Here is a 16,272-nt window from a genome sequence, read left to right on the forward strand (position 1 = left end):
CCTAGGGGAATCCAAGGAGGGGTGACTTGCGGGGCTCGGACCAGGTTCTGTTACCCAGAATCCTTTGCAAACCTCAAAATTTGGCTAAAAAAACACATGTCCCTCACATTTCTGTGGCAGAAAGTTCTTGAATCTGAGAGGAGCTACAAATTTCCTTCCACCCAGCGTTCCCCCAAGTCTCCCGATAAAAATGATACCTCACTTGCGTGGGTAGGCCTAGCGCCGGCGACAGGAAACACCCCAAAGCGCAACGTGGACACATCCTAAATTTTGGAAAAAAACAGAGGTGTTTTTTCCGAAGTGCCTACCTGTAGATTTTGGCCTCTAGCTCAGCCGGCACCTAGGGAAACCTACCAAACCTGTGCATTTCTGAACACTAGAGACCTAGGGGAATCCAAGGAGGGGTGACTTGCGGGGCTCGGACCAGGTTCTGTTACCCAGAATCCTTTGCAAACCTCAAAATTTGGCTAAAAAAACACATGTCCCTCACATTTCTGTGGCAGAAAGTTCTGGAATCTGAGAGGAGCTACAAATTTGCTTCCACCCAGCGTTCCCCTAAGTCTCCCGATAAAAATGATACCTCACTTGCGTGGGTAGGCCTAGCGCCGGCGACAGGAAACACCCCAAAGCGCAACGTGGACACTTCCTAAATTTTTGAAAAAAACAGAGGTGTTTTTTGCGAAGTGCCTACCTGTAGATTTTGGCCTCTAGCTCAGCCGGCACCTAGGGAAACCTACCAAACCTGTGCATTTCTGAAAACTAATGACCTAGGGGAATCCAAGGAGGGGTGACTTGCGGGGCTCGGACCAGGTTCTGTTACCCAGAATCCTTTGCAAACCTCAAAATTTGGCTAAAAAAACACATGTCCCTCACATTTCTGTGGCAGAAAGTTCTTGAATCTGAGAGGAGCTACAAATTTCCTTCCACCCAGCGTTCCCCCAAGTCTCCCGATAAAAATGATACCTCCCTTGCGTGGGTAGGCCTAGCGCCGGCGACAGGAAACACCCCAAAGCGCAACGTGGACACATCCTAAATTTTGGAAAAAAACAGAGGTGTTTTTTGCGAAGTGCCTACCTGTAGATTTTGGCCTCTAGCTCAGCCGGCACATAGGGAAACCTACCAAACCTGTGCATTTCTGAACACTAGAGACCTAGGGGAATCCAAGGAGGGGTGACTTGCGGGGCTCGGACCAGGTTCTGTTACCCAGAATCCTTTGCAAACCTCAAAATTTGGCTAAAAAAACACATGTCCCTCACATTTTTGTGGCAGAAAGTTCTGGAATCTGAGAGGAGCTACAAATTTCCTTCCACCCAGCGTTCCCACAAGTCTCCCGATAAAAATGATACCTCACTTGCGTGGGTAGGCCTAGCGCCGGCGACAGGAAACACCCCAAAGTGCAACGTGGACACATCCTAAATTTTGGAAAAAAACAGAGGTGTTTTTTGCGAAGTGCCTACCTGTAGATTTTGGCCTCTAGCTCAGCCGGCACCTAGGGAAACCTACCAAACCTGTGCATTTCTGAACACTAGAGACCTAGGGGAATCCAAGGAGGGGTGACTTGCGGGGCTCGGACCAGGTTCTGTTACCCAGAATCCTTTGCAAACCTCAAAATTTGGCTAAAAAAACACATGTCCCTCACATTTTTGTGGCAGAAAGTTCTGGAATCTGAGAGGAGCTACAAATTTCCTTCCACCCAGCGTTCCCACAAGTCTCCCGATAAAAATGATACCTCACTTGCGTGGGTAGGCCTAGCGCCGGCGACAGGAAACACCCCAAAGCGCAACGTGGACACATCCTAAATTTTGGAAAAAAACAGAGGTGTTTTTTGCGAAGTGCCTACCTGTAGATTTTGGCCTCTAGCTCAGCCGGCACCTAGGGAAACCTACCAAACCTGTGCATTTCTGAAAACTAGAGACCTAGGGGAATCCAAGGAGGGGTGACTTGTGGTGCTCGGACCAGGTTCTGTTACCCAGAATCCTTTGCAAACCTCAAAATTTGGCTAAAAAAACACATGTCCCTCACATTTCTGTGGCAGAAAGTTCTGGAATCTGAGAGGAGCTACAAATTTCCTTCCACCCAGCGTTGCCCCAAGTCTCCCGATAAAAATGATACCTCACTTGCGTGGGTAGGCCTAGCGCCGGCGACAGGAAACACCCCAAAGCGCAACGTGGACACATCCTAAATTTTGGAAAAAAACAGAGGTGTTTTTTGCGAAGTGCCTACCTGTAGATTTTGGCCTCTAGCTCAGCCGGCACCTAGGGAAACCTACCAAACCTGTGCATTTCTGAACACTAGAGACCTAGGGGAATCCAAGGAGGGGTGACTTGCGGGGCTCGGACCAGGTTCTGTTACCCAGAATCCTTTGCAAACCTCAAAATTTGGCTAAAAAAACACATGTCCCTCACATTTCTGTGGCAGAAAGTTCTGGAATCTGAGAGCAGCTACAAATTTCCTTCCACCCAGCGTTCCCCCAAGTCTCCCGATAAAAATGATACCTCACTTGCGTGGGTAGGCCTAGCGCCGGCGACAGGAAACACCCCAAAGCGCAACGTGGACACATCCTAAATTTTGGAAAAAAACAGAGGTGTTTTTTGCGAAGTGCCTACCTGTAGATTTTGGCCTCTAGCGCAGCCGGCACCTAGGGAAACCTACCAAACCTGTGCATTTCTGAAAACTAGAGACCTAGGGGAATCCAAGGAGTGGTGACTTGCGGGGCTCGGACCAGGTTCTGTTACCCAGAATCCTTTGCAAACCTCAAAATTTGGCTAAAAAAACACATGTCCCTCACATTTTTGTGGCAGAAAGTTATGGAATCTGAGAGGAGCTACAAATTTCCTTCCACCCAGCGTTCCCCCAAGTCTCCCGATAAAAATGATACCTCACTATTGTGGGTAGGCCTAGCGCTTGCGACAGGAAACACCCCAAAGCGCAACGTGGACACATCCTAAATTTTGGAAAAAAACAGAGGTGTTTTTTGCGAAGTGCCTACCTGTAGATTTTGGCCTCTAGCTCAGCCGGCACCTATGGAAACCTACCAAACCTGTGCATTTCTGAAAACTAGAGACCTAGGGGAATCCAAGGAGGGGTGACTTGCGGGGCTCGGACCAGGTTCTGTTACCCAGAATCCTTTGCAAACCTCAAAATTTGGCTAAAAAAACACATGTTCCTCACATTTTTGTGGCAGAAAGTTCTGGAATCTGAGAGGAGCTACAAATTTCCTACCACCCAGCGTTCCCCCAAGTCTCCCGATAAAAATGATACCTCACTTGCGTGGGTAGGCCTAGCGCCGGCGACAGGAAACACCCCAAAGCGCAACGTGGACACATCCTAAATTTTGGAAAAAAACAGAGGTGTTTTTTGCGAAGTGCCTACCTGTAGATTTTGGCCTCTAGCTCAGCCGGCACCTAGGGAAACCAACCAAACCTGTGCATTTCTGAAAACTAGAGACCTAGGGGAATCCAAGGAGGGGTGACTTGCGGGGCTCGGACCAGGTTCTGTTACCCAGAATCCTTTGCAAACCTCAAAATTTGGCTACAAAAACACATGTCCCTCACATTTCTGTGGCAGAAAGTTCTGGAATGTGAGAGGAGCTACATATTTCCTTCCACCCAGCGTTCCCCCAAGTCTCCCGATAAAAATGATACCTCACTTGCGTGGGTAGGCCTAGCGCCGGCGACAGGAAACACCCCAAAGCGCAACGTGGACACATCCTAAATTTTGGAAAAAAACAGAGGTGTTTTTTGCGATGTGCCTACCTGTAGATTTTGGCCTCTAGCTCAGCCGGCACCTAGGGAAACCTACCAAACCTGTGCATTTCTGAAAACTAGAGACCTGGGGGAATCCAAGATGGGGTGACTTGTGTGGCTCGGACCAGGTTCTGTTACCCAGAATCCTTTGCAAACCTCAAAATTTGGCTAAAAAAACACATGTTCCTCACATTTCTGTGGCAGAAAGTTCTACAATCTGAGAGGAGCCACAAATTTCCTTCCACCCAGCGTTCCCCCATGTCTCCCGATAAAAATGATACCTCACTTGTGTGGGTAGGCCTAGCGCCCGCGACAGGAAACGCCCCATTAGCGCAACGTGGACACATCACAGAAAATAGACCTGTTTTTAGCAAAGTGCCTACCTGTAGATTTTGGCCTCTAGCTCAGCCGCCTCCTAGGGAAACCTACCAAACCTGTGCATTTCTGAAAACTAGAGACCTGGGGGAATCTAAGATGGGTGACTTGTGTGGCTGGGACCAGGTTCTGTTACCCAGAATCCTTTGCAAACCTCAAAATGTGGCTAAAAAAACACATGTTCCTCACATTTCTGTGGCAGAAAGTTCTGGAATCTGAGAGGAGCCACAAATTTCCTTCCACCCAGCGTTCCCCCACGTCTCCCGATAAAAATGATACCTCAATTGTGTGGGTAGGCCTAGCGCTTGCGACAGGAAATGGCCCAAAACACAACGTGGACACATCACATTTTTTCATAGAAAACAGTGCCTACGTGTGGATTTTGGCCTCTAGCTCAGCCGGCACCTGGGGAAACCTAGCAAACCAGCGCATTTTTGAAAACTAGAGACCTAGGGGAATCCAAGATAGGGTGATTTGCGGGGCTCTGACCAGGTTCTGTTACCCAGAATCCTTTGCAAACATCAAAATCTGGCTAAAAAACACTTTTTCCTCTCATTTCGGAGACAGAAAGTTCTGGAATCTGAGAGGAGCCACAAATTTCCTTCCACCCAGCGTTCCCCTAAGTCTCTCCATAAAAATGGTACCTCACTTGTGTGGGTAGGCCTAGCGCCCACAAAAGGAAATGGCCCAAACCACAACGTGGACACAACATATTTTTTCACAGAAAACAGGTGTTTTTTGCAAAGTGCCTACCTGTGGATTTTGGCCTCTAGCTCAGCCGGCCCGGGGGGGGGGGAATGCCCTAAAATAAATTTGACCCCCCACCCCCCCAAACCCCCCCTGCCCAGGTGCGACCCTTGCCTACGGGGTCGCTACCCCTGCGTGACATTGGCACCAAAAAACAAATTCCCGGTGCCTAGTGGTTTCTGCCCCCTTGGGGCAGATTGACCTAAAATCGACCAATCTGCCCCCAAGGGGGGCAGAAATGGTCTAAACACAATTTGCCCCCCAGGGGAGCGACCCTTGCCTGATGGGTCGCTCCCCATCTCTAAAAAAAACCAAACAAACAAACAAAAAAAAACACAAAAAAGAAATTTGCCCCGGCAACAAGAGGTTTCTGCCACCCCTGGGGGCAGATCGGCCTAATAGGCAGAAATGGCCTAAAATAAATTTGCCCCCGAACAAACACCCCCCCCCCACGGAGCGACCCTTGCCTACGGGGCCGCTCCCCCTGCGTGACATTGGCGCCAAAAAACAAATCCCCGGTGCCTAGTGGTTTCTGCCCCCTTGGGGCAGATTGACCTCAAATCTACCAATCTGCCCCCAAAGGGGGCAGAAATGGTCTAAACACAATTTGCCCCCCAGGGGAGCGACCCTTGCCTGATGGGTCGCTCCCCATCTCTAAAAAAAATCAGGAATTGTAACACTCAAGATGTTGTCTATGCAATTTGTTGCCCATGTAATTTACTTTTTCATAGGTAAGACCACACATAAATTCAGGTGCAGAATTCTACAACACAGGAGCAGAATCAAATGCAATACAGTGGGAGCTCCTCTGGTGGAACACTACTGAGCTTTGGGCCATAGATATGAAATGGCAAGTGATAGAGAAAGTCACACTGGAACCCTGAGGGGGAGACACGGACAAGTGTCTCTCAAAATGAATACTGTAGTGGATGGAGAAGTGTGGGACAGTAACTAATGGACTTAATACACTGGAGGATTGGGGACAGGCGTCCACCGTTTGAAATTGGACATGATGAGTGCACAATTGTTGTATAAGATAAGTGTTGAGACATTGTTGTGTATGTCTCCATGCGTCTCGTTCTATCGTTATAACAGGTGTACAATTGCTTTGTAACATAACAGTTGAGACAGTGTTGTGTATGTTTTCCATACATATCATTCTATCGGTATAACAATAATTGGTATAAATTACAATCTGGAGACTTTTTGATGTATGTCCAATAGGGCTACCACACGGTTCTGATGAAAGCGACATAAAGAGGGTGAGATAATATGTATGTTTCTGAAAAAACTAGATCTTTAGAAAGTATTATCAATGTAAGAAAAGGGGATTAAAGATTCATCATGATACTATTCACTCCCAGGCATGTTACACCCTAATGACACCAGAGAGCGCTCTATGGCCACAACATGCATGCTTACGCACAGGATAACCTATTTAAGTGAGTCATTTCAGCACGACCGGAGAGATGCAAGCAGTCATCCTCCTGTATGAAAAACACGTGAGTGGTGCTCGTTTTTGCCCTTACAATATGTTGACCTTTTGCAACAAGCTCCATTAGACAAGGGCTTTTCTGGGGCAGAGGGAGTCCATGAACTAGGCTATATTTTTCAGTTTTAAATGCATTTAACTGTTTTACCGCTATGACAAATGTAATGGACATTAGACATCCTTTTGTTTATGAGAGGCTGTTAGTACGCATATTTTGTTAATGTTTGGAAGGGAGTATAAATAGCTGCAAGAGACAGGATGTTTTTTCAGGAGAGCGAAGCCACAAATTCAGCTATGACATTCTGTCTAACTTAAATTACATAAATGTTTTTCCATCAAGCTGAGCAGCTTTGACACAGATTGTATGCTACCAGTGTTCATTTAGGAAATGGTGTAATATTCAATTGTTTTGCACTTACAGAACTGTATAATAACCTCAGTAATCAATGTGGGCTGCCAAATGATAGGAGTTGTCCAGGTGATTGGTATGAAACTAGTTGGGGTTAAATTCAATCAATAACATGGTTGCTTGCTTACTGAGTGTATTTACAAGCAGCTCCAATACAGCCTAGACAATTACGGGCTAGGCTATGGCGTGCTAGAGGCCACGGGTAGGCAAAGCATTGCTCCTTTTGCCTTACAGACCATATGGAGGTACAGGGTTTGGACAGACTACTAGTATCTAAAGTCAGTGGAGGATGAGATGATTAAACAATCACCCTAAGACAGAATATGACTGACTGGTGAGTATTTTTAATCACCTAGAATTATGGGTCTATACCCATAATGATAAATTATGAAACTAGCCTTTATAGGCACAGAATAATGCAATTTGTTTTACTCTAGGTGCTACCTATAGCAAACTAACAGTCCTGTCCTGATGATGACCCCGGATACGTCGACATTTTGATAGGGTGAATTTTTCTTGAGAGACTAAAAAGTGACTTCTGGGCCTCTGGATATATATGAGTCCTCTTACAGAAGATCACAGAGAATTTATGTTTTAACCACATCTTGTATATATTGTATATAGCACTTTTGCACAAACTTTTTTCACTACATTCACTTTCACTGTGCCATCACTATAGGAGCACCGTAAGGACTGAATTCAAAATCAAGAATGAATGTGTATTTTGTAAAGATATAATAAAATATGAATTGTTGACAAAATTTGCACATGTTTGAAGAGTGTTTAAAAATTGTTTACCAGGAAGACAAGAGTTTTACTTCCCCCTGTAGGACCATTGTTTAATTACTTATTTAAAAAGCAGTCTCAGACATAGTGGTCTGCTGACCCCAGGAGGCCACCATCCCTGTGAGTGCCGCCCTTTACAAATGGGATGCAATTTGTAATCTGCCTCATGAATATTGATGAGGAAGGTCCCTTGCAACCCATCTGCGAATCACAAACAGTGTGTTTGATACTGTTGTATATTTTGTTTTGCGACTTGCAATTTGCGATTCTCAAAAAAACACCAATTGTGAGTCACAAAGAAAATGGCCATGCATTCGGCTCTAGGTTAATGCTTCTGCTTTACAAATCAGTAAGTATCCTGCAGGTCACATGCTTCTTTCCAATAGAGATGACTCTCAGAGTTAATCGATTTTCTGCTGAGGTTAGCTTGAAATCGACATGACCGTGGATTGGAACCTCAGCAAGAAATGTTAGTGGATTGTAGTGCATGTAATGGAGATCTATTTATAACATGCAGTTCACAGTATATAATGTAAGTAAAATAACAGTGTTTTAATGTGTCTGTTTAAGAGATCTATGGGTATCCCATGGGTCACCGTCTCCTATAGCAAATATATGTCTCACCAGGGTAATGTATTTGTTGCGGAGAGCAGTTTGTAACCTGCCGGCAATGTACTGGAACTTTAACAGTATAGCTTAGTTGATTGCAGTGCCTGTAGTAAAGACCCTGGCCCTCATTATGAGTTTGGCTGGCGGCCTATGCCGCCCTCTAAACTTATACCGCCCATCAGGTCACCTGTGCAGCCAGAACACCGCCAGCCCTATTAGGAGTTCACCGCAGGGCCAATTTCCACCCGCCTGCCCTGCGGTGAACAGGGCCTTAACATTGACGCCATCTCGTAATCGAGCTGGGACCAATGTGGCAGTGCGCTGGATGCAGCAGCACCTGTCACAGTTTCCACTGCCTGTAATTCAGGCAGTGAAAAGCATGACTGGGCTGTCCATGGGGGCCCCTGCACTGCCTATGCCAACTGCATGGGCAGTGCAGGGACCCATATGGGGCCCTCTGCACCACCTTTCTGCCAGCCTCTGTATGGAGGGGTTACCGCCATGCAAAGGCTGGTGGATAGGGGACTCGTAATCCCCAGGACAGTGCTGCAAGCAGCGCTGCCCTGGTGGATTACAACCGATGAGACTGCCAGGCTGTCGACTGGCGTCAACCTGCGGGTGCCGGTGGTCTGACTGTAGCGCTTTCGCCACGGTCGAAATGACGTGGTTGGACCGCCACTTTGTCGGTGGTCTGACCGCAACCATGACCCTGGTGGTCTGGTGACCGCCAGGGTCATAATGAGGCCCCCTGTCTTAAAGTCCCTTCACAATCTCTAGTCTCAGTAATGTAACTCAATGTGCTACTGCTCCTAATAAGGATTGTGTGTGTATTCTGCAGGTTACAGTCCAAGTAGCTCAGTGGCTTAGTATTCCTGGCCAGAGATCTATTTACAACCAGCTAGCTATCAAAAAAAATCCGAGCAGAGCAGACTTGGCCATTGATTTATCAACTCTTAATGCAAGAGGATAATGTGGTTGCGTGATGAGAACTATTAGTAAAAGGCCAATCGGTAGTTATTTTTGGTGTTGCTACCTACATAGCTAATTATATTGAAATCATTATGACAAGTCACTCCTCCCTTACTTCCAGCATATTTCGTTTTTAAAAATCTGTATATTATGTCATTATTGAGCATCATTTATCAATGTGTGCAATGCTTTGAACAGGTTTAGAATGTGATGAGATACCATTCCTGTCAATTGCTAACGTTCCAGCTGGGTACAGCTAGAGGCTGCTAACTATGACCCTGAACCAGATAACTTTGTTGTAGTAGGGGCACACAAAGCACATATCAGCTTTAGAAGCATTTTACACAGATCATTTACAACTGATGAATCTATTCAAACTTGACATTTAAAAATTTCTAAAGATGCAGACATTTCTTACTTCATATCAACCACAACTACAGTTAACAACTGCAATTGCTATAAATATATGAAAGCAGCCAACTAACATTACCACATCCTGTTACGACAATTTCAATGTTATTACGTGCTGGTTTGACAATATACTTTCTTTTAGGCCTCCTGGACAATTGAAGAGAAGCGGCCTCCACCAGAGTGGCCCAACACAGGAGAGGTTGAATTTAATAACTATTCTGTAAGATATCGTCCAGGCCTGGATCTGGTGCTCAGAGGTTTAAGACTAAAAGTGAAAGGTGGAGAAAAGGTACCGGAAATCGAGCTGCTAATAATGAATCTCAAACATGCAACTGTCACTGTATTCAAAGCAGAATTTTAAAATGTATGAACTCTGTTAATGTATAAAAATTATGCCTTTGATTGTACTAAATATGGTTTACTTAAAAGAAAATTCCTTAAATATCAGTTGGGGCATTTTAGAGTGTTGCTCTACCTCAAACAAACAGATACCAATCTCAGATGTTTAGATGAGCATAGGAACGCATATAGTCAGCTAGCTTAACTAGCTTTCCTAACACTGAAAGCAAATATAAATAGATTTAGTTGACAATATTCATAATGAACATTCACTATGGAATCAGTTAGTGATTGCTTAGAGTTTTCATGTGTGCACACACTTGTGAAAGAGGAGATCTTACTTGCCAATAGGGGCATCACTTCCTTGGGCAATCCCACCCACATTGTGCCTACTTCCTGGGAAGAGTGGCATCTATGTATTCTAGAATGCACTAATCGGCTCACTAGCCCACCTCAGAGGTGTTGCTACTTGGGGAACTACACTCCCTTTCAGGATACCTCCTAATCTAATTCAGAGGTTGCCAGGGGCAAATTGCCTTTGAAGTGTAATGATCCCACTAGCCCCTCACCTCAGCCATCCTACTACAAGAGAGAAAAACACCTCACAGCGGATGGCTCCTTTGTTCTCAATTGCTAAGACCACTTGACACCTAACTACAGGGTAGGCCTGGCAGCTCTAGGCTGCTGAGCCATCTAGAAAAGGCTACCTGTGACTATTTAGGCAACCTGAAAAAGTAAATCTTCTAACGTTACTTTTCTCAAATAGTTTTTTAAATCTGACTTTGGTAGTACCCTAGATTTAATAGATCTAATAATTTGACACTTTAAAACCTCTTTTGGTTGGTTCCATTGGGAAGATACACTTTATTAGAACAAATAAATGCCACCCCATGTTATCCAATGGGATTACCAGCTATTCAATAGGGAAAATCGACTTTGGTTATCTTCCACTAAAAGGGCCTGTAAAACACAATTTATGCATGGCCTGTAATTTAGAACAGGCACCTTACAATCTGGGCAATTAGGGAATTTTTACGGGTAGCCAATACATTATAAAAAGGGAGTTTTGGGCACGTCAAAAGGGTTGAATTTGACAGTGTTTTAACTGTTATGTCTTCATTTGCCACTACAGTTGTGGACACTTCAGTGCACCAGCTTCTACTAGTAACACTTTAACCTGAATACTATATACCAGGGAGTTACAGGTAATTTAAACTTTCCAATTAGGAATTCTAATTGTGATATTCTTTTGCTTGCCATATAGGCTGCAGAACAGGTCTAGCTCCCAATCTTTACTTGCCATTTTAGTGATAGCACAATTAGCTCTGCAATCCACTAAAGACATCTTAACTTACAGCCCCTAGGTACTCTAAATAGCTTTTACTAGGACATACATATGTTAGGTTTGCTGACAAGGGATTAGCCATTACCGAATTCGTACCCACTGCTACACACTTTTAGGGGTCAGAGCACCTACACTGGGCACTGGATGTCATTACACTGGTACGTAAAGTCATCAAAAAGTAGGGGTGAACCTGAACAACTGTCTGCTTATTTCGTGATTGCAATCTTCAACGATGGAATTAAAGATAAATGATGTTCAGTAGCCTTAAGGACATTCTGCAAGTCATTCTTAATTGTGGTAGCTTGCACTGAGACTGTGTACTTTCCCCTGCTCACTCTTGACTAGAAAGAGATCAGACCTTATACCTGATAAGCAGGATGTAACCCACATTGGAAAAGTGAATATATGCTTTTCATCATTGTAGTGGAATAACTGGATTGTTTTTGGGCTGCTCATTTTCATGTGTGATTATATATATGACTTGTCAGTTCAATTTATTATGACTGAAAGAAAGTATGTTGAAGACGATGGAGATAGTAGTTAAGGCTGTAACTTAATTTCATATATTCTTCCCATGCCACAGAGGAAGAAATGGGGGTTGCAAGTAGCAGCACCAGGAACAGGCAGTGGCAGCAAGACACTCCCATGTGCTGCTACCCCATTTGCTATCTCCGCTCTTGGGATAGATGAAACATTAGAGTGGGTTCAGTTTGAAAAATTGTTATTACAGTTTTATTTGAGCAAAACCTTTTGTGTTAGAGAGTTGAAAAACGCTTAAAGTTAAATTATTAGATAAAACAAATGTTACATGCACACATGCTTTTGTTAAACATAATTATTCCACCAGTATAAAAGTACTGAATACTAAAAAGAAGCACAAATGATACTAACATGATGAGAAAATTGCACTTCTCAAAAACTAAAAGGCCTTTTCATTGATTTGCCATATGTAAGGACTACCAAGTTGCTGTGTAATGTGGAGAAAGCTCCAAAATAGATACCCAAATTCACAGGTGGTCCAACCAAGGCTAGTGGTAAACTAAATTCTGCTCAAGGAACCAACTGATTGGTATGTGTTGGTAGAGCTTAGAAAAATTATGAAGACATGCTGAATGTGTGAGAAGGAAAGGAGAGTGAAAAAAAAAACGTTTTTTATGAATGAAAGAAGTTGGAATTAGGAGAGAGATTTGTTCACCATGTTTTCTTATGATCATTTGAAATGAACATCATGTCACAGCTAAGTTATACAAGAGCTTTACAACTAGCCTTGTCAACATTGCTTCTGCTCTTCTATTCCAGACATTTTTGAGATAACCACTTATTAGGCTTTTAATCCCTTTTTTAGATGTTGCAGAAGATTTAGATGTGTAAGATGTCTAAGACCAAAACCAATGTTGCTGTGTCTCTTATCACTTCTTCAAACTTGCTTTTACAGGAGTTACATGTTAGATAATAACTGGCTGAAATGTCTTAGGTCGTGCTTGACAGGGGAGGTCTCCTGTGCTGCTGCACACCCAAAAACAGATTTAAAATGAGCGGGGCTAGCTTTATGCATAAGGCTGTATGGAAATCCAGGGGGATTCTGCCAGGTCCATCCTCTTGCCAGCTGCCAAGAACACTAGAGCATCCAAGACTTCCTCCAAAGTGATGTCCGCCTGTAGGTCACTATTTAGCTCCCATGCCAATCTACCCCCATTCAGATTTCACCCTTCCACTATTCCACCCGGATCAGAATGTGGTGAATCTTCAAGATAGAGTGCTCGATAATAACCCTCAAAATCCTAATGAGCTCCTTAGTATCTGTAGAATAAGACCCATCCATCTTTTTAATTTTCCCAATGGTCTTCCTTACTGCTTTTTGTCTAGTCTGTAATGCAAGCTGTCTTCCTACTGAACCCCCATACTCATAACTCTCGTTTCTGTAAGCCTGAAACCTTTCTGCCTCCCTCTTCATATAATAGCTGCTGATTGCGGCCTTAACAGCGGAAATTTGGACTGGACCTCATGACTACTCACAATCCTCCCCATGTGGATCTCTTCCAACCTCACAAGATTATCATACAGACCTAGGCACAATTGTTGGTGTTACTTCTAATGCACCTTAACATGCCTCCAAAGTGCTACTCAGCCTCATACCCAAAACTGAGTTTTATTCTCAAATAGGCCGTTTTCTGTTCCTTTTTTCATGTGAAATGAGAAAGCGTAATGGAATTTGACCTGCCCAATGAAGAATGGAACAAATGGGATATTTACAATATTTCACTCAAAAAATATAATTTCTTTGATTGTCAACTCCAATAAAAGGCATTTGCTGCATGATTTAAATGTTTACTAACTAAGGGCCTGATGTAGATGTTGGCGGTAACCATCCTGCTATCACTTTTTTGCTGGATTTCTCGCCACCGGCTTGGCCGTTCGCTCACCCAATTTAAATGTGGGCAGGACCACCGCTGAAAGACTGCCACAGTCCCTCTGACTTTGCCAGGCTTGGGATCCTGCGTCAATGGAGTAATGGGAAACAGTGGCTGGAGGCGAGCCTGCAGCCACTGTTCCCACCAGGCAGATTCCGATCTGCCTTCCCACCAGGTGACAGTGACAGGCTGGCGAATGGGGGACAAACGAGGTGAAAACCCTCCTACTCCCCCATTTTTTTTTTTTAGCTTTTCCATTGGAACATGACTGGAGGACACCTGCCAATGCTGCTGAAATTTGAGCATGAAGGACACCAACCCTGTCATCACCAAACAGGAAGGTGACCAGTACATAGGACATGTACACGAAGGGGTGACGCTTTACCATTGAATGTGACCTGACCATCAACATATATGTAAGTATTTTTTTTTTCTTGGGGTTGGAATATATGTTGACATAAGTTGTTATATACATTATATGCAACACATCTATATCAACGCATATATTGAATGGGACACTCCCCCTTCATCACTAAACCACCGCCATCACACTGCCGGTACAGTGGGAACATCTAAATCAGGTTTGCGGGAAACACCCACCAGCTTGACGGCAGCCAAGTCCAATCGTCCAAGCAATGGGAAATCGCCACCACGTCAGTTTGCTTCCCAATCGCTAACAGCACAATACTGCGGACAGGTGACTGCGGACGTGACAATCTTTTTGGGCCCACCGCTGACGCGGCTTGGTAGTAATACCGCCAACATCTAAATCAGGCTCTAAATGATCAAATATAGGGGCAATCGTTGCTCTGAGATTAAGGGCCCCATTCACATTTTCAAATTACATATGGAAGCTATCACTTTGATGGTTAGTTGAACAGGATGTTAACTCATGCAAACTTTTTTGTACTCAGTGAAAGAAGGTGTTAGGAATTATTAGTCTAAAAAAAATCTGGATGCATGATGCTTGAAATCTTTTACGAGTCCCTAATTTTTTTAGGGCTAAATATCAACAACCTCATTAAACCCTAAATATCTAGGGTCAGATTTACAAAGGAATTTTACAGTCACAAAAATCTTGATTCCAAAAACAGAGCCTTTGCAACTGCAAAATGTCCTTTTGGCCTGTTCAGAACCCAAATGGTGACGTTACATACAGAATCCAGTACATAGTGATTCAATATTTGGAAGGGGCGTGCCAAGTCCAACATCATCTGATGTGAGATACAAACCAGAGTTATACTGTGCTAGATGTGCTAAAAAGCAGCACCCAATACTGTGCCTCTTGTTTCTATGAAGCAACTTTGAGCTGATAAGGCAATATTGGGATCATTGTACACAAGTATTTCATGATGCTGCATATGCAAGTGTTTGAACAGCTGGTGTTGGATTGTGGATTGTGATACTGGGTGTTCAGCCAGTACGTGACCAGCGTCTTGCAAATACCTTTATTTACTGTCCTCCACTGTGGCAGTTCCTCAAACTTTTAACAAGTTTGTGATCTCATTTGTGGTGCAACAATTACATTAACTACTCTATTGTTTGACAGTTTTATTGTTTAATGGTTTTCCATGCAAAATCCTTACACCCTATGTAACAGGTCTATATGTTGTCATGTTGTGGACACTTGAACTGTCTGTGTAGTATACCATTCTTTTACATAGATGGACTATAGGGAGTCCACCTATGTATTGTCTTGATTAGAATATTTAAGAAGATTACACATACTGAAAATAGACACACACATATTTTACAATTTGTTCCATTCACAGACATTTGATTGTCTCATACTTTCAGAGCACTTTTATTCATATTTGTACAGATATCCAAAACTATTTTAAACCTAAAGTACTCAACTCAGACCACCGCTTATACGTCTTTGGCATGCTAACTGTTCCCCACTTGCATTGCATGAGGGGCTATCGGGAGTGTTGGGATGGTTGAGGGGGATAGAATAGTTGCTAAGGACTCGATGCTGAGAAGGTCTGTTGCGTTTCCTTCTTGCTTCCCAAAGAAAAGGCGAACTAGTCCCAGCAGACAAGGTACTACCTTGCATTAAAAAATACACACTAAAGTGTCTTCTTAAGAAGATGGCAGTTAATGGGAAAAACCACAAAGGGTAACAAAACTCCTTGGCACATGACTAAAGATTAAGCTCGCAACAGAGGTTAACAGCAAAGCACTGAACTCCCCTTGGCATCAGGAACAGGGAATTGCAAAACAAAAATACCTAACTGCAAGAAGCAAAATCCAGGGAGAAAAATAATAGCAAGGGGATGCAGCAAAAATATGGAATGAAAGTGCTGCAACACATCGAGTCCTTGTAAATACCTCTCAGGTATAACATATGTCCCCCACAGCTGAAAGTGGGGAGAGCTACTCAACCCCTTGGGAGCTCTCATCACTAAGGCGGAAGTATCTGGAGAGACCATCAGCATTGGCGTGGTCAGTCCCTAGGCGATGCTCCACCGTAAAGTCCATCCCCTCTAGGGAAATGGACCACCTCAAGAGTTTAGGATTTTCACCCCTCATCTGCATGAGCCATCTGAGGAGCCTGTGGTCTGTCTGAACCCGGAAGTTCAGTCTGTTCTGATGGAGCACCCTTAAGAGGTTTCTAGGGGACTTGAGGTCCA

General features: G+C 44.0%; 1 protein-coding gene across 1 annotated transcript in view; it reads left to right on the forward strand.

Annotated features, from left to right (window-relative positions):
* The window catches only part of ABCC3 (ATP binding cassette subfamily C member 3), a 691,699-nt gene that overhangs the window by 601,481 nt on the left and 73,946 nt on the right, over window positions 1-16,272 (forward strand). The window contains exon 27 of the mRNA XM_069200423.1: window positions 9,687-9,833. Within this exon, the coding sequence (XP_069056524.1) occupies window positions 9,687-9,833 (147 nt within the window). The remainder of the gene's footprint in view (window positions 1-9,686; window positions 9,834-16,272) is intronic.

This window comes from Pleurodeles waltl, chromosome 7 (genome assembly GCF_031143425.1).
Source record: "Pleurodeles waltl isolate 20211129_DDA chromosome 7, aPleWal1.hap1.20221129, whole genome shotgun sequence".
NCBI lineage: Eukaryota > Metazoa > Chordata > Amphibia > Caudata > Salamandridae > Pleurodeles > Pleurodeles waltl.